Source organism: Tupaia chinensis, unplaced genomic scaffold (assembly GCF_000334495.1).
Source record: "Tupaia chinensis unplaced genomic scaffold, TupChi_1.0 Scaffold149922_1, whole genome shotgun sequence".
NCBI lineage: Eukaryota > Metazoa > Chordata > Mammalia > Scandentia > Tupaiidae > Tupaia > Tupaia belangeri.
Window position 1 is genome coordinate 1,008,761 of NW_006209766.1, and position 21,993 is coordinate 1,030,753.

Here is a 21,993-nt window from a genome sequence, read left to right on the forward strand (position 1 = left end):
TTTGTCTTAGATTTTAGTAATTTTGACTATGGCATGCATTTCCTTGGGTTTATCCTGTTTGAGTTCATTCAGTTTCTTTTTTTTTTTTTTGGTTTTTGCTATAGGGCGCGTGTGCTCGCCAGATAGACAGAGACAAGAGAGACAGAAAGCGAGAAATCAGGATGGCCATGCCACAATCCCTTCTCTTCCATTCTTCTCTTGGGATCTTGGGCACGCACGCACACGCGCCCGGCATGAGTTTAAGCCACCAGGTCCGGGACTCAAACTGCGGTCGGCTACGTGGGAGTCCAGCACCATAGCCATTATACGCTGACTGCTGGTCCGGGGTTCACTGAACTTCTTGAACCTGCAGGTAGATAAATATCATTCTCTGATACTACCAGGGTCCCTGAAGAGGGAAGACACCAGAAATCAGGTTAAAAAACAACCATTTTGTTATTTTATTTTTGTATTCAACAAGCAAGTATGTAGCAGCCCCTATGTGCTGAGCACAGTTCCAGGACTGGGAACCCAGCGAGGACCTCCCTTTCTCTCTCTTGCCTGTGTTACAATGGGTTGCAGACAGACCCTGTATTTGAGCATCCACCATGCTGGACTTGGTGGGTTTTCTGAGAGTAGGCTGGGTCACTGGGTCACAGGTGGGAATAACGGAGTCAGGAAGGCTCCTTCTTAGATCCTGCAGATACACACACACACACGTGCGTGTGTGTATATAAATTTATATATATATATGTATATATATATATGTATATATATATATACATATATATATATATAAAGACAGAGAGAGACTAGGTATATAATCTTACTACTCTGAGAGAAATAGGGGTAACTTATCACTGCCCTCCAGGTGGCTTCCACTGACACTGTGGTGATGGTGGGGTGGGGGGCTTGTTACCACTGAGTGGTGGTAAAAGTCCTGACCTTCTATTGGGCCCCCTTTGATACCACTCCAGCAGGGAGAGGAAAGAATACTTCATTTCTGCATTAAGGAGGTGGTGGATGTCCAGATGCCCACGTGGTCTCCACTGACACTGTGGGGAGGGTGATCACAGTGGGGATGAGGGTCCCAGCTCCAGGGACCAGACCTTCTCAGGCATCACTCCAACTGTATGGGGGTGACCTAGGTTCTTTGTGGCACCCTCATGAAGGTGAATGTCTAAACTTCCCTCTCAGCCTTTGCTGACAGGAGTAAGGATGGAGCTGTAGCTGTAGGTTTTTTTCTATGGTATGTGGCTGATGTAGAACCATTATCAACCAAATGTTCTGTTTTTCTAAAATGCCCGTTTCCTGGTTCTTTGGCTAGAAAAGTAGAGCTCGGTAGGATTTTTATTGGGTCTGTGTCCATTAGATTTCCCGCTGTCAGCTTCTTCAACACCCAGGTTGGGATATATAAAAGAAAATCCAGAGAATTCACCACCATATCACTCCTTGGGTCCCAGGACTTTTTTTTGTTTTATTTTAAATTTTGCTATAAGGTGCACTCACTTGCCAGAAAGAGAAACAGAGAGAGAGGGGGAAAGAAATCACTGCCCAGGGAGGGCAGCCACATCGCAATCCCTTCTCCAGTCTCTTCTCAGGATGTTGGGCACGCATACACGCATACATGCACGTGCACCTGGTGTGATTTGCAAGCCACCAGGTCCAGGACTCAAACTACAAAGATGGCCACGTGGGGTCCAGCACATCAACCTCCACACCACCTGCTGGCCCTAGGGTCCCAGGATCCCTACTCTCCACCTTCTCTTCACCTTTCAGAGTCTTCTTAGGCTTGTTTTTATAATACTTGAGGTTTTTAGTTGGACTTAGCTGCTAAGAAACAAGAAAAAAAAAATATCTATTTACACTGCCCAGAACAGCACTGCAAGAAGTCATTCTCCCCGTTTCTGTTTCTGCCCCAGTGTTCAGCAGCTGTTAGAGTGGAATGGTATCAGAGCGCGGATATCTCAGAAGTATCTCTTATCATCCGGAGGGTTTGCCCGGTTTTGACTGCTGTCTGGTCCTCCCCCTAAGACACTCACTAGCTAGAAGCCTGATAAAGTGATGCAGTTTCAGTCTCAAGACATTTTCATCTGATAACACTTGTGCCAGATAGCTTTTTCCTTCCTGATATTCTTGTGCTATTCCCTCCACTCCCGGGGGCTGCCTAAGCATGGTCTAAGCAGCCTGACTCCCCGCCACTCATGCCTGCGATGGAAAGAAGTGGGAATAAGAATAAGCGAATGGTGTCACTAAACTGAAACTATTTTCAAGTTGCCCTGTACCTTCTTCAGCAGGCTTGTAGGTCTTATCCGCTCTGCTTGAGTCATAAGTATTTCCTGCGAGCAGGGTAGGGGGGGGAGTTGGGGAGAAGCCAGACCTGAAGCTGCCCTGATAGAGACAATCCATATACCGAAATGAAGACCTGATCGTGGACATTCAAGTGCGTCCTCCGATCTGATTCCAGCCCTGTCTCCTCCGTTCTCTTTTTCTCCACTTCCTAAATCATGATGCCCCTTGGTGACCCTCAGAGTCACAGAGAGGCAGGAGGTGTGGCCAAGGACAGTGAAAATCAGTTAGTGGAGACCTACCTCACTGGACTTCCCCTTTCACTCTCAGATGCTGCCAGGGTCCTGAAGAGGGAAGACACCAGAAATCAGGTAAAAACCATTTTATTCTTTTTTGCATTCAACAGTGAGTAGGGAGCAGCCCCCTTGTGCCAGACACCATTCCAGGGACGAGAACCCCGTGGGGACCTCCACTTCTCTCTCTTGCCTATGTTACTACCATTGGTGGGTCTTCTGAGAGTAGGTCAGGTCACTGGGTCACAGATGTGAAGAGTGAGTCAGGGAGGCTGGTTCTGAGGTCCTACAAAGTTCTCAAGAGGCCAGTATGGCGCCGTCATAGTTCTGCATGGCATGGCCTTCCTGAGCCTTCGTGCCTAGTGATCGTTGTCCCTAGCCTCCATGCCCCATCCTGCCTCCTCAGCACCCCAATGCCCAGGTCTGGGAACCCACTTCTTCTGCTCCAAAGACTGCCTGGGGCTCCTTGGGGCAAGCATACAGTCCTGCTCTGTAAGTGTCCCTCTCGCTCTTGGCCCTGGTGAGGGGGTGGCAGGCAGATCCTGGCAGATGGGGTACAACAGTTCAGCCCGATAGTGTCAGTCGGCCTCAGACCGTGGAATCGAGTCCTTGTGAAATGCTGAGGGGATCTCAAAGTGTATCCTCCAGAACACTGATCCTGCGGGACCAGCAGTTAGCATAATGGCTAGGTTGCTAAAACTCACGCCGGGCACGTGTGCATGCGTGCCCAAGATCCCACGAGGAGAATGGAGGAGAAGGGATTGTGGTATAGTCATTCCCCCTCGGGGGAGATTTCTTGCTTTCTGTCTCTCTGTCTGTCTCTGTCTTTCTGGCGAACGCATGCACCCTATAGCAAAAACCTCCACCCACCCACCCCCCAAAAAAAAGAACAAACAAAAAAACACTTACCCTGCAACCCCACCAAGTTTTCTGTAGAAAATGTAAAGTAGATCCCATGGCCAAAGAAATATGGACAATGGACAATACTCTAGCCCCATGTTAGAGATTTACGACGCCTATATAACTTATTGAAAGGCTTTCCCGCAGTAAAGAATCTTACTGAACTTTTTCAGTTTTCTCAAGTGGTCAGGATCTTGAACATTTTTTGTGTAGGTAACATTACTGGCAGCTGCAGGCCTGATGTCAGCTCTGCCTGGAGAAGCTCCCCCAGCTTCAGATCTCTCTCCCCTAGTCCCTGCTCAGACCAGGCCAGACCCTATGCCTGGGGACAGCACCCCATTCCTGCATTGGGCAAGCAGCTTAGCTTCCCCCATGCAAAGTATTGGACACCCACCAGCCCTCAGCTTTGAGCCATGCGGGCCGAGGAGATAAATACCCAGAGAGGGCGCCACTGATGCATGAGCAATGTTGGCGGAGTGGGTGGCAGGGCTGGGATCTGTGCTGAGACCGGAGACACACTCTGCGATACATCCTTTCAGTTCCCCCGGGGCCAACACCAGAGCAAAATCATGTAAATTGGGACTTAAATTAACTCTATGTAAATGTAACTCCTTGCGTAAGTCCTGGGTGGTAAAGAGGACACTCATTGCTTAGAGAAAGAGATGAGCAGTGTTTGCAGGTTGACGACCCTTGGCCTGCCTTGAGCCCACAGCTAGGCTTTGTGTGAACAGCACTGTGCATTTTTTTTTTTTTTGGAGAGGTTTTTGCTATAGGGCGTGTGCACTTGCCAGACAGACAGAGAGAGAAAGAGAGATAGAAAGTGAGAAATCACCCTCCAGGGGGTATGGCCATGCCGCAATCCCTTCTCCTCCATTCTCCTCTCAGGATCTTGGGCATGCATGCACACGCGCCCGGCGTGAGTTTAAGCCACCGGGTCCGGGACTCGAACCGTGGTCGACTACGTGGTAGTCCAGCGACATAGCCATTATGCTAACTGCTGGTCCCCACATTTTTTCTTTTTAAGCAGGATATTTCACATGAAAATATGGCTACTCACTTCTCTTAGAACAGTGGAAGATCAGAGAGGGCTGAGGCCACCTTCCCTGTTGTAACGACTGCCTGGAACTAAGCCAGCCCCCAACTGCAGGTGAGGCTGGGCTTTTGTTTCTACTTGGTTGATTTGTTTTCTACCTGGCCCCTAGAGGCATCTGAGTGGGACCCATTAGGACCCCTTTAAATGCTGTCCTAGCATCATATTTTACTATTGGTTTAGGAATTATTATTTTCCTGATCTTTAAATCAAGGTTTGGTCATGTCTCTCCCCTATGTAAAATCCTTTATTAGCAGCCCAAGGAGAACTCCAACTTACCTAGTGCCTGGCATTTGCATTACCCAGTGGTCTGGTGCCACTCACAGCCTGAGGGCTGAGCAGGAAGTTTATAAAAATATAAATGAATGAATGGATAAGGAACAGGAAAGAATGGAAGAAGAAGGACCAAATGAAGGAAGGAAGGATGGAGGGAGGGAGGGAGGGAAGGAGTAAAGAGGGAGAGAAGGAAAGGGGGAGGAGAGAGTTCTGGGAAGAGGGTGACGCTGCCCTTAAAGGGTTCCCAGGCCAAAGGAAAGGCCTGGCATACACGGAAGAGACTCCATGGACACTTGGAATTCCACATCCCATGATGCAACCAGACATGGTCCCCGAGGATCTATAATAGGGGTTCGAGCTCAGTGGGTGAGCAAGAAAAGCCATCTGGCAGAAGTAAATGACCAGATGGCTCAAAGCAAACTCTCCCCATCTCAGGCTCTGACCCAAACACGACAGCATGCATCTCCTCGGCCTCTGGTTCCTGCTCCTGGGTAAGGACTGTGGCCCAGGCCAGCACTCAGGTTCTGGGAGTTCATGCCTGGGGCGGGGAAGACTAAAGGTGGGGTCGGGTGCGGGCAGGCAGTGTGTGTGTGCACGGCCCACTCTCTCTCTGTAAACCTCCCATTTCTCCTCTGTCCTCGAAGGGGACTCTCCAGTTCTCTGAAAGCGCTGCATGCCCCCTAATCACGCTTTCTGCCACTGTGATAAGTTTCAGAATTCCCGGCTTTCTCCGAGTCGGCTACTTGGAATTTTAAGCACCCCAAGACCCTCTATGCCTGGGAGGGAGCCTGCATCTGGATTCCTTGTGGCTACACCAACCCAAAGCCCAGGGAGCATCTGGAAAACCTTGTCGTGTACCAGAATCCCGAGTATGACCCAACCACCAAGAACTTCAAAGGAACCGTCCTCTATAATCACACAAAGGCCGGGGGGCTCCCTTCTCAGCAGGGAAGGGTACAATTCCTGGGAGATTTACAAAACAACTGCACCCTGAGCCTCTCCCCGGTGCACGCCAACGACAGTGGTCATCTGGGGCTGAGGGTGACATCAAAGACCGACAAATGGATGGAGGAAATAAACCTCAATGTCTCTGGTAAGGCCTGGGGATGGGGTCAGGAGGGGAGGTGGGAAACACCCAATTCCCAGGCAGGGCCACACACCGAATTGCCCACAGCGATCAGGCAGGGGCTGCCAGTGGTGACAGCTTATAGGCCCTGCACTCATCCCAGCTGCCCCTCAGCTCCTGCCCATTCTGGACTGTGGGCTGCAGCTTGCCAGATCTTCTGACTTTTCAAAAGACAGATATCTGGTTTTTCTAGTGAAAACTACCAATGCATCAAGGTTGGTGACTGATCCTAATTAACCCTTTAAGGCTAGATGGTGTGTATGTAAAGGGGTGGTTATGACCCATCAGGCAGGTCCACAGCCTGTTTCTTGGGTGGGCCGCTCTAAGCAGCCCTGTGTTTGGTGTGAGAGATGCAGCCTCAGACCTTGCAGGGCCTGAAGGTGGTCCAGCCTGGGGAAAAGCTGAGTCTGGCTGGACAGAGGCCCACCCCTCTAAAGGAATGCTGTGCTGGGCTGTCTCCAATCTTAATGCCATTAAACAAATACACGTTTGTCATCAAAGCTAAGGAATACCTGTTGAACTAAATTGGTAAGATTCACTTAGAGGGGGCCAGCAGGTGGCATAGTGGTTAAGTCACTGGACTCCCCTTGGCCAATTGTGGCTCGAGTCCTGGACCCAGCGGCTTGAAACTCATGCCTGGCATGTGTGCATGCATGCTCACAATCCCAACAGGAGAATGGAGAATTGTGGGGTGATTAATCGATTGATTGATGTAGCTTTCTGTCTCTCTGGTAGACACACGTGCCCTATAGCCAACATCTCTCTCTCTCAAAAAAAAAAAAAAAAGGTTCACACAGAGGTAGCGGGAAGCATAATTGTGAAAATACTTAGAAAGCAAAGAGCAAGAAGTTAGAAGGAAACATAAAATATAATCTCAGGGAGACTCATTGTTCCCAGGACTGTCAGAGAGTATTTCTGAGCACATGTGATTTAAGTAGGGGAAGGCAGGACTGGCGAGGGGTGGGATTCCTGGGGGGTTATGTGGGACAGGCCCTCTAACGCCGGGACGGGAAGCTAGTGCTGCACCAGTCCTCGGCCTCCCAGGCCTCCAGCATGGTGCCCACTTCTTTGCAGCAACGCCTCTTGTACCGCGCATCCAGCTTCCTCCAGAAATTGAGGCATCACAAGAAGTCACTCTGACCTGTTCGCTGAGTTTCGCCTGCTTCGGGTACCCCATCAAATTGCAGTGGTCCCTGGAGGAGCCCGCTATCACCTCGACCACCCTCTCCCCCGAAACAGTCGTCACCCAGAGCAAGCTCACTTTTCGGCCTCAGTGGACTCACCATGGGAAGAATGTGACCTGCCAGCTTGTGACTGGTACCGAGGGGCAGGTGCTCTCTGAGCAGACGGTGCGCCTGGAAGTGAAGTGTGAGTTTCCCGGTCCTCCTATGGGAAGGACAAGGCGTGGCAGACCCAGAGAAGACTCCATGGGCTTCTGGAATTCCACGTCCCATGATACAATCAGACATAGTCCCCCAGGGTTGGGAAAAGGGGGTGAAGCTTGTCACCTTCCCCCCAACCCCTCAGTGGGCACCCACTTCCTCTTGACAGCCCTGGCATTCAGCTGGTAGATGCATTTCAGCCTCCACTTTGCCCTGACAAAGTAAAATCATCTATCCCCAAGCCATGATTCGGGGATTATCTGGCTACATTTGGTTTCCCCTTAAAGGGGAAATTTTTCACCTCATTACATTATGCCTCATTCATTCATTCATTCAATAAATATTTATTGCAGACCTACTAGATATCAGCCTTATTATGGCTGCTGGCTAGGGGTGGAGTGGGGTGGAGAATACATGAGTGCTTCTGAAAGTTTGTGGAAAATGGCATTAAAGTAAATTTAGGTTGGTACAAAAATCAAAATCCATGCATAGCTTTTTTTCATAATATGCATTTTCCATGAACTCTTTGAAGATCTCCTGTACAGCAGTGAGCAAAGTTCTTGTCCACCTGGCGCTAGCATTGCAGGGAAGAAATGAACAATAGATTAAGGAGGACATATAGACCATGATGGTGCGTAGGAATAAGTACATTAATAACAAATTAAAGCCAGGTTAGAATAGGGGGAGTGATGGGTGGAGACCTCACTGAGGAAGGTGAACACTTAAGCTGCCTTGAATGAAGGGCAAGACTAAGGCAGGCAAATATTTATGAAAAGAGGATGCCAGGGAGAGGAAGGAGCAAGTACAGGGTTTCGAGGTGTGGATGCGGTGAACCACGGAAGAGGAAGGCTGGAGAGGCTGAAACTCACTGCCTCAGAGGCCAAATGGTAGGACAGGGACTAGGAGAAGGAGAGCTGTCTCAGTCTGTTATTCTGTTGCTAAATAGAAATACCGAGACTGGGTAATGTATAAAGGACAGAGCTTTATTTGGCTCCTGAGTCTGGTGGCTGGAAAGTTCAAGGACACCAGGTTGATTTCAGTGCTACATCAGAGCACGGCTTCCAGAGGCAAGTGTCCCTCCCAGGCCCCAGCTGATTGGATGGTGACCTCCCATTAGGTCCCACCTCTTAAAGGTCTTACCGCCTCCCAAAGGCACTACGCAGAAGATTAAGCCTCCAGAATGTGAACCTTTGGGGAACAAGCCATTATCCAAACCATAGCAAGCAGCAACTAGATCTTATGGGCTGCCATAAGCGTTCCAGATTTGATTTTGAATAGTGGAATCCACTGAGTGGTGTTAAGCAAGGAGTTTCACGGTCTCGCTGCCGGTATTTGAAACCCTGCTGACTGTTACCTGAGAGCAGGGGAATAGAGAGGGGAACAAGGCTGTGTGGCTGCCGGTATTAGAAACCCTGCTGGCTGTTACCCGAGGGCAGGGGAATAGAGAGGGGAACAAGGCTGTGTAGACTGCTGCTTTGTCAGAATAGAAACACCGCCCCTTCTCACCACCTTCCACCCTAAGGGCTCCCTGCCCTCTTCCCCACTGCCCTTCTGCTCCTGCAGACGTCCCACAGGTGGAGATTGAGGTCAGTCCCAGTGATGCCACTGTAATAGAGGGGGAGTCGGTGACCATGACGTGCCGGATTGTCAGCAGCAACCCACAGTACAAGTCTATATCCTGGTTCAAGGATGGGATGCAGCTGAGTGCATCGAAGACGCTCACGTTAACTCTGCCCCAAACGTCCAAGGAGATGAGCGGGAAGTACCTCTGTCGGGCTTCCAACACTGTGGGCAGAGGCAACTCGAAAGAAGTGACCCTCCAAGTACAATGTGAGCCTCTTCCGAGCTGGGGAGGGGCAGGCAGGGCACTGGGAATGGGGGTGGAATCCAGGCTCTTGAGAGCCGAGCAGTGGGGTTCCCATAGCTGCTTGCACAGGTTGGAGGACTCTCATCTCCCCACTTGCCCCTTCTTCTAGATGCTCCAGAACCTTCCAGCGTTCTGATCCACCAGTCACCAGCTAAGGAGGGAGCTACAGTAGAGATGATTTGTCAATCACCAGCCAATCCTCACCCAACAAATTACACCTGGTATCATGATGGGAAAGAGCTGCTAGGAAAGACAGAAGAGAAATTCTACATCCCACAGGTTTCCCTCCAGCACGCTGGGACTTACTCCTGTGTGGCAGAAAACAGGCTTGGGATTGGACAGATGGGCCCGGAAACTGAGCTGGATGTGCAATGTGAGTAGGCCTCTGGTTTGAGGAGAGAAGACGGAAGTGGGGAAGGAGGAAGGCAGATGGAGCACAGGGGAATCCCTGGGTCCTCAGATACAGAGTAAGCAGAAGCCAGGGTCTCCTGACAAGCTTCTTAGGCCAGGGGTGTTGTGTAGGCCTAGCGCCTGCTACAGGGCCTGGCTCATGGTAGGTGCTCAGTAGATGTTTGTTGAATGAATGACTGCAAGATAGCAGGGCTCCGTAAGGGTCACAGAGACGTCATTGTGGGGCCATAGCTGAACCCCAGAAGAGGTCCTGAGGATTTCAGAAAAAAGTGGGGCAAAAATGTCTCCTTCCCTCTCCATTGTTACACCCTCTTTATTTGTTTATTTACTTCAGGTTTTTGCCGTACAGCACATGTGCTCACCAGAGAGATAGTGAGAAGGAAAGTGTGGGGGCTGGGAGAATGGCCACCCCGCAATCCATTCTCCTCCATTCTCCTCCTGGGATTTTAGGCATACATGCTTGCACATCCGTCATGAGTTTAGCCACCAGATCTGGGACTTGAACGAAGGTCAGCCATGTGGGAGTCCAGTGCCTTCACCACTACACCACCTGCTGGCCCTAGATACTATTTATCACAGTGAATCTTGTCATCAAGTTGAGTGCAGGACAAAGAAAACCCATAAGGCTTGACCCACATGCGGGTCGGGAGGCCCAAATCCTAAACACCTAGACAGCGGGGTGGACAGAAGCAGCAGAGGCAGCCATGTTTACTGTCTACCACACACCGCACTCTGCTCTAAAAGCATCATCTCACTTCACCCTTGGAGAAATTGCACAAGGTTAGGTACTCTCACGACCCCATTTGACAGAGGAGTGAACTGAGGCCTGCAGCCACAGTCACAGAGTGGGCAATATGGCTCCAGAACTGGGGTTCCCTTAGCTGCTTACACAGGTTGGAGGACTCTCCTCATCTCCCCACTTTCCCCTGCTTCTAGATGCTCTAGTGGCTGAAAAGCCACTGTACCATCCTGTGTCAAACCACAGACAGGCCCAAAGGCCCGGGCAGGGTTTATCTCCTCATACAGATATGATGGGACTTCAAAAAATTCGTGTAAATGGAGTTAAAGTAGTTTATTTAGTGCAAAAAAGAAAAAAAATGTGTGGGCTGGCTCCTTAGCTCAGTGGTTAAAGACTGTGTAGGGAGCTGGATCCCACTTGGCTGACCACAGTTCGAATCCTGACCCAGAGGTTTGAAAACTATACCAGGCCCATGAGTGTGCATGCCCAAAATCCTGACAGGATGACGGGATGAAGAAACAGAGCAAAAGGCACGGTCTACTTCCTCTTTCTGATGAGTACATATGCCCTTCAGCAATTAAAAAAAAATTGAAATTCACGTATAGCTTTTTCATAATATGCACTATCCATGAGCTTTTCTTTTCTTTCTTTCTCTTTTTTTTTTTTAATTTCCTAGAGAGTACATGTGCTCACTGAAGAGAGACGAGGGTGGGAGGGGTGTGAGAAACCACTCCCCCACCAGGGACTATGGTCACACGGAAATCCTTTCTCCTCCATTCTCCTTTTGAGATTTTGGGCACGCACGCACACATGTCAGGCATATTTTTCAAACCACAGAGTCTGGGACTTGAACGGCACAACAGGGCATGTAGAATCCAGCCGCCTTAACAGCGATGCCACCAGCTGGCCTTCCTTAACTTTTTGAAGATCCGTGGTACAAGAGGGAGGCAGAAACCTTCCTTTGTCCATTTAGGAACTGTGAGAATGCAGGGAGCTGGGAGGGAGGGAAAGGAAGCAAGAAGGGAAGGTTATGACAGACCCTCTTCACGCACGTCTCTGGTTTGTTCCCAGATCCCCCAAAAGAGGTGACCACGGTTATTCGAAGCCCTTTACCAATTCGAGAAGGAGACCGTGTGACCCTGTTCTGTAACTACAACTCCAGTAACCCTCAAGTTACCCGATATGAGTGGGTCCCCAAAGGCCCGTGGATTGAGCCATCACCTGGGGTGCTGTTGATTCAGAAAGTTGCTTGGGACACCACGTCGATCTACTGTGCAGCTTGTAACCAGTGGTGCTCCTGGGCCCTTCCCACCCACCTGAATGTCCAGTGTGAGTGATCAGGGAGAGGGGTTGGGGGGTGGCCCAGCTGGAGGGTAAGGACACTGAGCCTGGACCAGAGACTGCGACAGAGAATCGAGGGATCAGAGCCAGGCCCAGAGCCATGGGGACAGCCAGCAGGACAGGGAACCCAGAAGTGAGCCTGAGGTCCTTGTCCTCCAGATGCCCCCAGAGACGTGAGGGTCCTGGTGATCGGCACCCACTCCGAGATTCACTCCCGGCACCGGGTTCAACTCCAATGCAAGTTCTCAACCAGCCACCCCCCAGTGATCCGCTATGTCTGGAAGAAAAATGGAAGCTTTCTGAAGGAAGGAAGTGAGCTGATCTTTGACTCCATCACTCCAGAAGATGCCGGAAATTACAGCTGTACAGTCGACAACTCCATAGGAGAGACCACGTCCAAGGCCTCAATTCTCCAAGTGCTGTGTGAGTGGCCAGAGCCCGAAGCTGAGAACACAGAAGAGGCGGGACTGGCCACCCGTGTTCTGACTTCTCTCTCCTTTACAGATCCTCCTCGGAGGCTGCGGGTGTCCATTGCCCCGGGAGACAGCGTGATGGAGGGCAGGAAGGCAGCCTTGACGTGCGAGAGTGACGCCAATCCTCCTGCCTCCCAGTTCACCTGGTTTGACTGGAACAACCAAAACCTCCACCATGCTGGCCAGACGCTGAGACTGGAGCCTGCAAAGGTCCAGGACTCGGGTGTCTACCGGTGCCAGGGGGCCAACCGGCTGGGCATGGGCGAGTCACCCCCTAGCACCCTCACTGTCTACTGTAAGACCCCTTGCCCTCTCATGCTCCTCTCTGCCCTTCCCCCGGCCCACGCCTTCCAGGCCCCCTGGTCCATCTCCCGCCTCCTCCCTCCCCAGCTTGTCACAATACACTTGTATTATCTTTTCAAGAACCACCAAGAGATCAAAACAAGGACCCTATCAAAGGTGATTCAGAGAGAGAGACACACACAGGCAGAGAGACAGAGAGAGGGGCCTAGTGGGGAGAGACTCCTGGAGCTCCACAGCTCCCCTGCCACTGTGCTGTGGCATCGCCTTGTCCCTTGTCACTGGTGATGCTCCAGGATTCTCTCCCAGGTTGCCCCCACCTTCCAGACATCCAGAGCTCCTGCTCGGCCCCCTTCTCTGTCTCTGTCTCTCTCTGAATCACCTTTGAAAGGCTCCTTGTTTTGAACTTTTGAGATTCTGGTGGTTCTTAAAATGATAATACATGTATATGGTTTACAAAAAATGGGACCATTAGTTAGAGTAATGGCTCTGCTGCTGGATTCCCATGTAGTTGACCACGGTTTGAGTCCTGGATCCGGTGGCTTAAACTCATGCCGGGCGCATGTGCAAGATCCCAAGAGGAGAATGGAGGACAAGAGATTGTGGCGTGGCCATCGCCCCTGAGGGAGTGATTTCTCACTTTCTGTCTCTCTCTTTCTGTCTTTCTGGCGAGTGCACATGCCCTATAGCAAAAACCCCTCCAAAAAAACAAAAAAAAACAATGAAAACGCACGAAGGAGTGGGCTGGCTCCTTGGTGCAGCGATAATGCACTGCTCCAGGGAAGCTGATCCCACAGGCAACCCTGGTCTGAATCCCTGGCCCAGCTGGCCTGAAACACGCCAGGTCCATGCTCCCATGTCCAAGACGCGATGGGCTGGTAGACTGCAGCAAGGGGACTGAGGCATGACCCACCCTGGAGAGGGTGCTTCTCCCTTCCCCTTCTCCCCTCTCTCTCACGTGCTCTACCATAAACTGTTTAAAAAGGGTAACTAGTGGACAGACAGACACCTCTCAGGTCTGTCCTTGAGAACGCTAGTCCCCCACTTACATCTCCTTCCTGAGATAGCACACATGCTAGTGTACATAGGGTCTATGGTAGACCAGATAGACGACGACGGGGTGGGGGTGGGGGTGGGCGGGCCATAAGGTTATAATAGGCCCCACCATGTGGCCTCAGTGTGCAGTCAGATACCCCAGCTGGGCTCGTGTCAGGTCCCCGGATGACGTTCACACGTGACGAAGTCGTCCTGCATCCCGTATCTCAGAACACACCCTGTCGTTAAGCGGCGTGACGTGTACATTGATAGGCCCGCGTCTGTACCCTCTGCTTCATTACTCAAGTGGTAGGACGCGCCCGGCACCCAGGACTGCTTTCCTGTCCTTCTTTTTTCCCATGGAATAACACCCCTTAGAGTTTGTGCTGTATCTGGAAATGCAGGGGGATATTTATTTATTTATAGAGAACCGTTTCCTGTAATGACAGAAGAGAAAAGAAAACAAACTAACACGTTATCTGGAAATGTAACTGACATGCTGTGTAGAAACACGGTTTGCTGGGTCTCCACTTTTCAGGCACCCTGCCACCTGCCTCTTTTCCTTTTTTTCTTTTTCTTCCTTCTCTCTCTCTCTCTCTCTTTTTAAGTTGCCAAAGGACACTTGTGGTCACCAGAGAGAGACAGAGAGAAGGAAAGAGAGAAAACACCTCTTAGCTGGGCACGACCACGATCCCTGCTCCTCCATCTCTCCACCCAGGCGGCAGCCATGTGGGCCTCGGCCTCCTTTCACCAGCAGGCTACGAGCTGGCCCAGCCTGCCTTTCTCTAAAGGGCTGCATGGCGTGTGAACGCTGCATATCCCATCCACCCAGAGCCCTCCTGCAAGGCCGAGGTGCAGTGCTCGCTCTGGGCACACTCGCAGGGACACTTGCGGGGAGAACTCCTGTGCTGGGTCAAGGACAGGTGCATGTCAAGTTCTGGAAGGATGGCCACACTGCTCTCTGATGAGGTTGTGCTCCCTCACGAGCATGAGGGTGGGGGCTGCCGGCTCTGTCGCACACAGGCGCTCCTCCTAACGGGAGATTCGGAGGGCAAGGGCTGGCTTCCCCACGACATGTGGAGGAGAAGACGCACAGGCAAAGAATGGGGCTGGAGGCAGAGAGAAGTCAAGATGAATGCCACAGGCCAGGGCTGGCCATACCTGATGAGGCCACTGCTTTCCCCATCAGATAGCCCGGAGACCATCGGCAGGCGAGCGGCTGTGGCGATCGGGATCTGCCTGGCCATCCTCCTTCTGACGATCTGGGGGTTTAAGATTCGGAGAAGGTGAGCTCCCGCTGCTGCCCACCTCCTTCGGCCTCCCTCTGGCTCCTTAGTCCCAAAGCCTCCCCCGGCAGAACCTGTGCCCACTCCCTTCCCAGACCCTCACTGAGCATGCTTTCATTTCTTAGCTGGAAGAGGATTCGGAGTCAGCAGGGGCTTCAGGAAAATTCCAGTGGTCAGAGCTTCTTTGTGAGGAATAAAAAGGTAAGATTCAAGGAATACGGAGCACAGGATAAAGCGTTAAAGAAAAGAAACCAGGTGACAGAGGGTGATAAGTCTTCCAGGGGTCAGCCCATGGTGGTTAAGGCAGCTGGATCCCAGGTGGCCAACCACATGTTCACGTCCTGGACCCAGCAGCCTGAAAAACATGCCGGGTGGGTGTGCATTTTGCCTAAATGAAGGAGAGATGGAGGAGGAGGGATTGTGGTGTGACCATGCCCCATGAGAGATGTTTCTCTCTCTCTCTCTCTTTCTCTCTTCCCCTGTCAGTGCATGTGCCATTTGGAAATTTTTTTTTTTTGGAGAGGTTTTCGCTATAGGGCGCGTGCACTCGCTAGACAGAAAGAGCGATAGAGACAGAAAGTGAGAAATCACCCCCCACGGGGGATGGTCATGCCGTAATCCCTTCTCCTCCATCCTCCTCTCGGGATCTTGGGCACGCACGCACACACGCCCGGCGTGAGTTTAAGCCACTGGGTCCGGGATGCAAACCGCGGTCAACTACGTGGGAGTCCAGCAACATAGCCATTATGCTAACTGCTGGTTCCCCCATCTGGAAAATTTTAAAAAAGAAAAAGTACTCTGGGGAGATCTGTGGTGTCAAGCCAGGGGAGAAGAATTGGGTGGGGGGAGAGCTTAGAGCTGCAACCTTGTCTCTCTCCCAGATTAGAAGGCCTCCCCTCTCTGAAGGCCCCCAATCCCTGGGATGCTACAATCCGGTGATGGAAGATGGTGTTAGCTATGCCACCTTGCAGTTTCCTGAGACCAGCACACCAAGAACTGGGTACTGTGGGGCCCAGAAGGGTGACATCTGCACTCTGGGAGGGATGTGGGAGGGGAAGCTGTGTCCCTCCTGCCCTCTTTGTGCCAGTCCCATGCCAGGCGCCGCCATACACCCCTTTCTTCATTTGTGTTCCATAACAACGCTCCGGGTAAGTGTCCAGAACTGGACCATTCCTCAAGTCAGGGCCATGTTGTCTTTATCACAGAGAGCCCATCCTTCTCATGAAGGTCACGACTGTGACACACACGGGCACTCACTCATGCAGCATCCCTTTAATGAGTCCTGCTTGGCCAGGGTACTCGGGAGGCAGCAAGTTATTCTCACACCCAGAGCTGAGGCTGGGAGCTGCTGGGGACAGGGAAGTAGGGAGGAGAGCTCGTGGGAAAGGCTCCATTTGTGGTCATCTTTCTGCCCTCCTTCAGGGATGCAGGAATCTCAGAGAGGCAGGGGCCTCCCGCAAACAGGAATGACACGGTCACTTACTCAGTGTTGCAGAAGCCTCGAGTGGTGAGACTGCAGGGTTGTGGGGGGCGGGGGGTGGGAGGAGATGGAGGGCCTGGCCTCAGCTCTGAGTCCTCTACGGGGAGCGGGGAGCACCTGGGCAGGTGTGGTCAGAGCCAGGGCAGGTCCTCCCACTAACTGTGGCCAGTTTCTGGACTAGAGGACTCCTGCATGGGCTCTTGGACCCCCACGAGGAATCAAGGACATGGGCTGGGAAAGCAGGTGGGGGAGGCTGGGGACCTGACAGCGAGGCCAAGCTGACCACCATGTGGCTTTCTCAGGTTGACTATGAGAACGTGACTCCGAATTTTCCAGAAGACGAGGAAATCCATTACTCAGAGCTAGTCCAGTTTGGGGTTGGAGAGCGGCCTCGGACCCAGGAAAGTGTGGAGTATGTGACCCTTAAGCACTGACCTGCTGAATCCATGTGGTGGAGGTGCCCAGGGGACGGGGACAAGGGCAGCCCCAGAGCTTCCCCAGCCACTGCTGCTCAGCTGCTAAGTCCCCCAGCCCCTCCCTCCACACACACACACACGTATATGTGCACACGTATGTGCACGCATGGTCACTGCAGAGAACCTCGTGCCTGGATCAGAGCCCGCCTTCTTTCTCGGAACAGGTAGCTCAGCCCCTCCCAAAGGCCTGCCCTGGGTCTTTTCCCACTCTTCTTATCCTACCCAGAAACTCACCTAAACACCTGCCTGGAGCCCTGTACCCTCTTCACCCCCCCACCACTCCAGCCATCTGCCACCATCCGCCCCTTCCCCAGCCCCTACCCCAAGCTGGCTGTGTCCCTGCTGGGACTGGCTCGTCCCTATTTCTTCTTCTGTTCCCATCCCTTTGACCCGACTGACATCCCTGCTCACTAGTCGTGCCCACCTTCTGCCTCTGGGAGAAGGTCAGGGAAGGACAGAAATTAGCAGCAGGAGGCACTGTCCCCAGCCAGCCTCTCCTCCAGAAACCTGTCTATGCATAACGAGGCATTCCACGGAGATTCTGCTGCAGCAGCCCCTACCCACAGGGGTCTTATGGACTGAGACGTATTGGTGTGGACAGTGGAATAGAGTTGCACGATACACATAGCTCAGTACCGCTTCAGAGAACCAGTCTGTGAAGGCAGAGCGGGCACAGGGAGATGCGGCAGGCATGGTGGGACTGGAAAAGAAGGAAAAGGAGCCTGGCGGAAGATTGGAAAAGCGCATTCGCAGGCAGGCAGGCATGAGTTTCAGTCCTGATTTTTGTATATAACTAGCTGCTATGGTTGGGGTGTGGTGCCCTCCCCCGTGGCCACACTTCTGCTGTGGGCAGCGTTGGAGGAGGGGGCCTAGTGAGAGGTGTGAGGGACATGGGGGCGGATCCCTCATGAATAAGTAATGTAGGCTGCTGGGAAGGAGCCAGTTCTCATTCATTAGTTCTCATAAGAGCAGGCTGTGGTAACAGCAAGTGGGCTGCCCTAGGGTCTGTCTCTTGGCACCTGCCTGCCTTCTTTTCCACTTCGCTTGGCCATGTGCACCACAGGCTGGTCAGATGCTGGCCTCATGCCTTTGACGGTTCCAACCACCAGAATCGTGAGCCAAATAAATCTCTCTTCTTTATAAATCGTCCAGTCCCAGGTCTTTCTGTCATGGCAGAATGAACAGACTAAGACAGTAGCGGAGAGATCTCGGGCAGCATTTACCACCAGCCTGAGCCTCAGTTTCTTCATCTGTAAAATGGAGATACGACTACCTGCCATGCAGGTGGTTCAAGGTAGGAGTGAGGTTTAATTTGTATATGCTGGAATCACAGAAGCCAAAAGACCCTAAAACAACACATTCCCCAGGTTGGCCCTCACAGTGCAGTGGTTAAGGGAGCCAGATCCCACTTGGTCGACTGTGGCTCAAATCCTGGCCCAAGCAGCTTGAAAAACACACCAGGTGCTTGTGTGTGTGTGTGCTCGAAATCTTGATGAGAAGGAAGAATGGAAGAAAAAAGGATAGTGGTGTGACCATTGGGTGGGAGGGAGAGGATGCCTTCTCTCACTCACTCTCTGTTTGACAAGCATACACACCTCCTGAGGATTAAAAAAAATTCTCATCTTTTATTTGCATTTTTTAGAGACTAAGTAAAATTTTCATTTTATTTGCATTTTTGGAGAACATAAAAAGGGGAAGCTGATTCATTACTCACAGTTATTCCCAAAAGAGAACCTACCAAGTTCTTTCACAATCCACGGCTGCTCAAGCACTTCTCGAAGGCCAGTTGCCTTGAGAAACCTCACAGCTTTTCTGTCACTCCCTGTGGACTGCTACCCCCCACCCCCAAGTTCTCAGTTATGTTCACTGGTTCAGACTTCCCAGCTAGGTGTGTCCAATACCCCCGTCACGTCTCAGGTTTGGCCTCTCCCCTCCCATTCACCTGCTCGGCCAAGGGACTAAGGCTCATGCTTGGAGGGCAGGAACATATGGTTAACCAATCACATGTGATGAACAGACAATTCCTGATATATGGGGGATGTTCCCAAAACGACACCTTCCTGTCCTGCCCTCCTTTTCTGTTTCTGCTCAATACCAGCATGGCGATTCTTAGAATGACAGCAGAGTGAGGCATCGATTTTCCAATCAATCCAGTTCCATCCCCTTTGACTTTTTGTGAGAGGGTTTTGATGTTTCTCTACCCAAAATAAGTTTCAGTGTCATTCACCCATTCATTCATTCGGCAAACGAGTTCTGAGTACCTGTGAATGCGCCCAGCACAGAGCCATGGCTGCAGTCCAAAGACAAGACATAGAACAATCTCGTAGATCTCTAGTCTAGCTTTTAGGGCAGGTCCTCTTGTGAGTGCTAAAGGCAGCCCCGAGTCTGATGAGGCCTGGCTCAGGTTCCCTGGCAACCACTGGGTGCCCTCCTGTCCTGTCCCCAAGCCCAGCTGCTGATATAAACCTACTTCATGACCAATTGACCACGAGATGTGGCAGTCAGCAGGCACTGCTGAGGCGTGAAGAGCAGGTGGCCAGGAAGCTCGGAGGCCAGGGACTCCCAAACACGGGCAGCCTCTGCCTGGCCCAGATCTCACCACCCTCCCAAGGCCCAGATAATGGACTATTTATTCGGCTGCCTGAGAGACAACCATGCAACATGCCATGGGCGAAGCAGGCTGAGATCTCTGCCCTCAGACGACCGTCACTCTAGCACGGAGCTAGCAAGGACGTCGCAGTGTCTTGGGTGCACTGACTAAACACAACGCAAGATGAATACAGAGAGGAGAGGGGCCAGCCTGGATGGAGCCGTGAAGGAAGGCCCTCCAAGGAGGTGACCCGGGCAGAACTGCTAGGGGGTGGGGCCACGGCAGAGAAGATTTGAAGACCCCATGTCTCCCTAGAGCTTTGCTCTTCACCCAAAAGCTGGCGACAGGAAAGAAATGGCAAATCCTTTGATTCTTTTCTCATTCTGTCAATTTCTCAGTGTTTCCCGAAGACAAAAATACTGAACGAGAGGTTGCACGCTCTTCTATTGAAAATGGGCACTTGGGCCGGCAGGTGGCATGGTGGTTAAGGGTGCTGGACTCCCACATGGTCTATGGAGGTTCGAGTCCTGGACCTGGCAGCTTGCTTTCTCATTTTCTCTCTCTCTCTCTCTGTCCTTCTCTGATCAAACTAAAATAAATAAATAAAGTTAAATAAAATAACTATCTAAAAAAATTATTTAAATAAAAGAAAATGGACGCTAGACCACAGCTGTAGGACTTGGTAAGGAGATGCAGAAGCAGCAATCTGGTGACTCTAGGTACAGAAAGATCCTCTCTGGAGGGAGTTGTGGACACACTGGGAATTCCATGCTGCCGCCATCTGATGCCCGGTGAGAGGAGTTTCAGGGGACTGCGTGGAGAAGCTGATTATGGATGACCTGGAATTCAGAAGGGCCACAGTGGCCTGGCGAGCCCAAGAACACTGAAGTTGAGAGGCTGCCTTATCAGCATGAGGCAGTAGAGACAGACAGACAGGCACAGTCAGAGACAGAGACCCCATAGAGAGCATTTTCTTTTTTAAGTTTTTGCTAAGAATGCATGTGCTCACCAGACAGAGACAGAGTGAGGGAAAGAAATCCGCCCCGCCCCCCCACCCCTGGGTGATGGCCATGCCACAATTCCTTCTCCTCTCTTTTCTTGGCATCTTGCAAACACGCACACACATGCCCGGTGGTTTTTTAATTAATTTATTTATTTTTGGAGAGGTTTTTGTTATAGGGCGCATGCGCTCACCAGAAAGACAAAGAGACAGAGAGACAGAAAGAGAGAAATCACCCCCCAGAGGGGATGGCCACACCGCAATCCCTTGTCCTCCATTCTCCTCTCGGGATCTTGGGCACACATGCACACGTGCCTGGCGTGAGTTTAAGCCACTGGGTCCGGGACTTAAACTGCAGTTGGCTACATGGGAGTTCAGCGACATAGCCATTACGCTATACCACCTGGTGTGTTTTTCAAGCCAACAGATCAAGGACTCGAACTGTGGAGTCAGTCATGTGGGGTCCAGCCACCTTAATCTCCATGCCACATGCTGGTCCCGAAGCTTTCTTTCTCAGTGACCAGATGTGGGCCACCTCTGGGAGAGCACTAGTCTGGAATAATTTAAAATCCTGCTTAGGTGTTCCTGGAAGGGCAAGGTGACCCCACTCGGGAGGTCGGTGGCTGGCCAGACTCCAGGGCTGGGAGAAGGAAGTCAGCAGCCAGCTAGAGGCATGGGGTACCTGTGCCAAGGCAAGTGGCACCCTCGTCCCTGCTCAGCACCCTGGCGGGCAGCCATGAGGCCTAGAGGCAGGGCATTCCTTGCCCTTCCGCTTACCTTTATTGCCAGCTCTGCAAAGGTCAGAAAGCACGGGCCCTGAGCGAGAGGGGAAGGGAGAGAATAGCGGTGTCCCCTCCTCACAAAAACACGCTCACCACCAGTGCACTCAGGGGAGGGCAGAGCTGTGCCTGAGAGTGACGACTCACCATCTCACATGTCATTACCCCACGGAGGTGGTCTGGGGACCCCACCAGAGTCACTAGAGTGCTTGCCGTTATCTAGGAAAGAGCCAGCGAGGCGTGGGAACTGCCCCTGAGCTCTTCAGGGAGAGGGAAGGCTCAACCCCCAGAGCAGGTCTGAACAGGCAGTGGGTGAGGTGGGGGGGAGGGTGCCTGGTGATACCCAGGAACTCTGGCCCTTCAAGGTACTGACTATTTGTGACATCTTCCAAAAATTCACAGAAAATGCATATTATGAAAAAATTATGTGTGGATTTCATTTTATTTTTATTTTTATTTTTTGGGGCACCAAACTAAAATTTCATTTTGAAGTCTCCTATTATACTCCTTGACCTAGAAAAGACCCCAGACTCCTACCCTTGCCCTCTCTGGGGTTCCCATCAACCTCTGAGACCCCCACAGCCTGCAGTCTGGCCTCAGTCCCAGCTGGGGATGCCCCATTAGCTGCTCACCCAAGCTGTTAGTGCCACAGGCTAATGGCCCTGCCACCCCGCCCTCTCTCCCTTCCGGCTCGCTGCCCATCCTGGGCATCCTCCCTCAGCCTAGTCAGGGGGACTTCAGAGCCTCAGAGACATCCGGCGGCACCAAGAGGTGAGTCCCTCTTTCTGTGGCTCCTCTTTTCACCAACAGTTACTCCACAGGCCCCCAGCTCTCCCTGCCCGGGGTGCTCTGGAAGCCTTCTAAGGTCACCCTCTGGGACT

At 51.8% G+C, this 21,993-nt stretch overlaps 1 protein-coding gene across 6 annotated transcripts; it reads left to right on the forward strand.

The window, feature by feature from the left end:
* The first annotated feature begins 391 nt into the window (after positions 1–391).
* CD22 (CD22 molecule) lies at positions 392–18,231 on the forward strand. Of its 6 annotated transcripts, none has more exons than XM_027769505.1 (15): positions 392–415; positions 4,489–4,608; positions 5,263–5,318; positions 5,537–5,920; positions 7,028–7,321; positions 8,899–9,165; positions 9,312–9,575; positions 11,424–11,681; positions 11,853–12,116; positions 12,198–12,461; positions 14,691–14,787; positions 14,913–14,988; positions 15,669–15,787; positions 16,210–16,294; positions 16,570–18,230. In XM_027769505.1, exons 3-15 carry the CDS (start codon positions 5,285–5,287, stop codon positions 16,699–16,701), a joined length of 2,538 nt encoding a protein of 845 aa, XP_027625306.1. In that variant the 5' UTR covers positions 392–415; positions 4,489–4,608; positions 5,263–5,284; the 3' UTR covers positions 16,702–18,230. The 6 variants fall into 6 exon arrangements, 5 of the variants coding, with proteins under 5 accessions (XP_027625306.1, XP_027625308.1, XP_027625305.1 ...); XM_027769504.1 differs by lacking the exon at positions 392–415 and adding an exon at positions 2,478–2,639 and having other exon boundaries at positions 4,486–4,608; XM_006171623.3 differs by lacking the exon at positions 392–415 and adding an exon at positions 2,478–2,639.
* The last annotated feature ends 3,762 nt before the right edge of the window (positions 18,232–21,993 follow it).

Excerpts from the sequence above, each read along its gene's own strand:
- CD22 (XM_027769505.1), top strand. The coding sequence starts at position 5,285 with ATGCATCTCCTCGGCCTCTGGTTCCTGCTCCTGG. Across the intron at positions 5,319-5,536 it reads CCTCTGGTTCCTGCTCCTGG|TTTCAGAATTCCCGGCTTTC; the intron begins GTAAGGACTGTG and ends CACTGTGATAAG. Across the intron at positions 14,788-14,912 it reads GGGTTTAAGATTCGGAGAAG|CTGGAAGAGGATTCGGAGTC; the intron begins GTGAGCTCCCGC and ends TTCATTTCTTAG.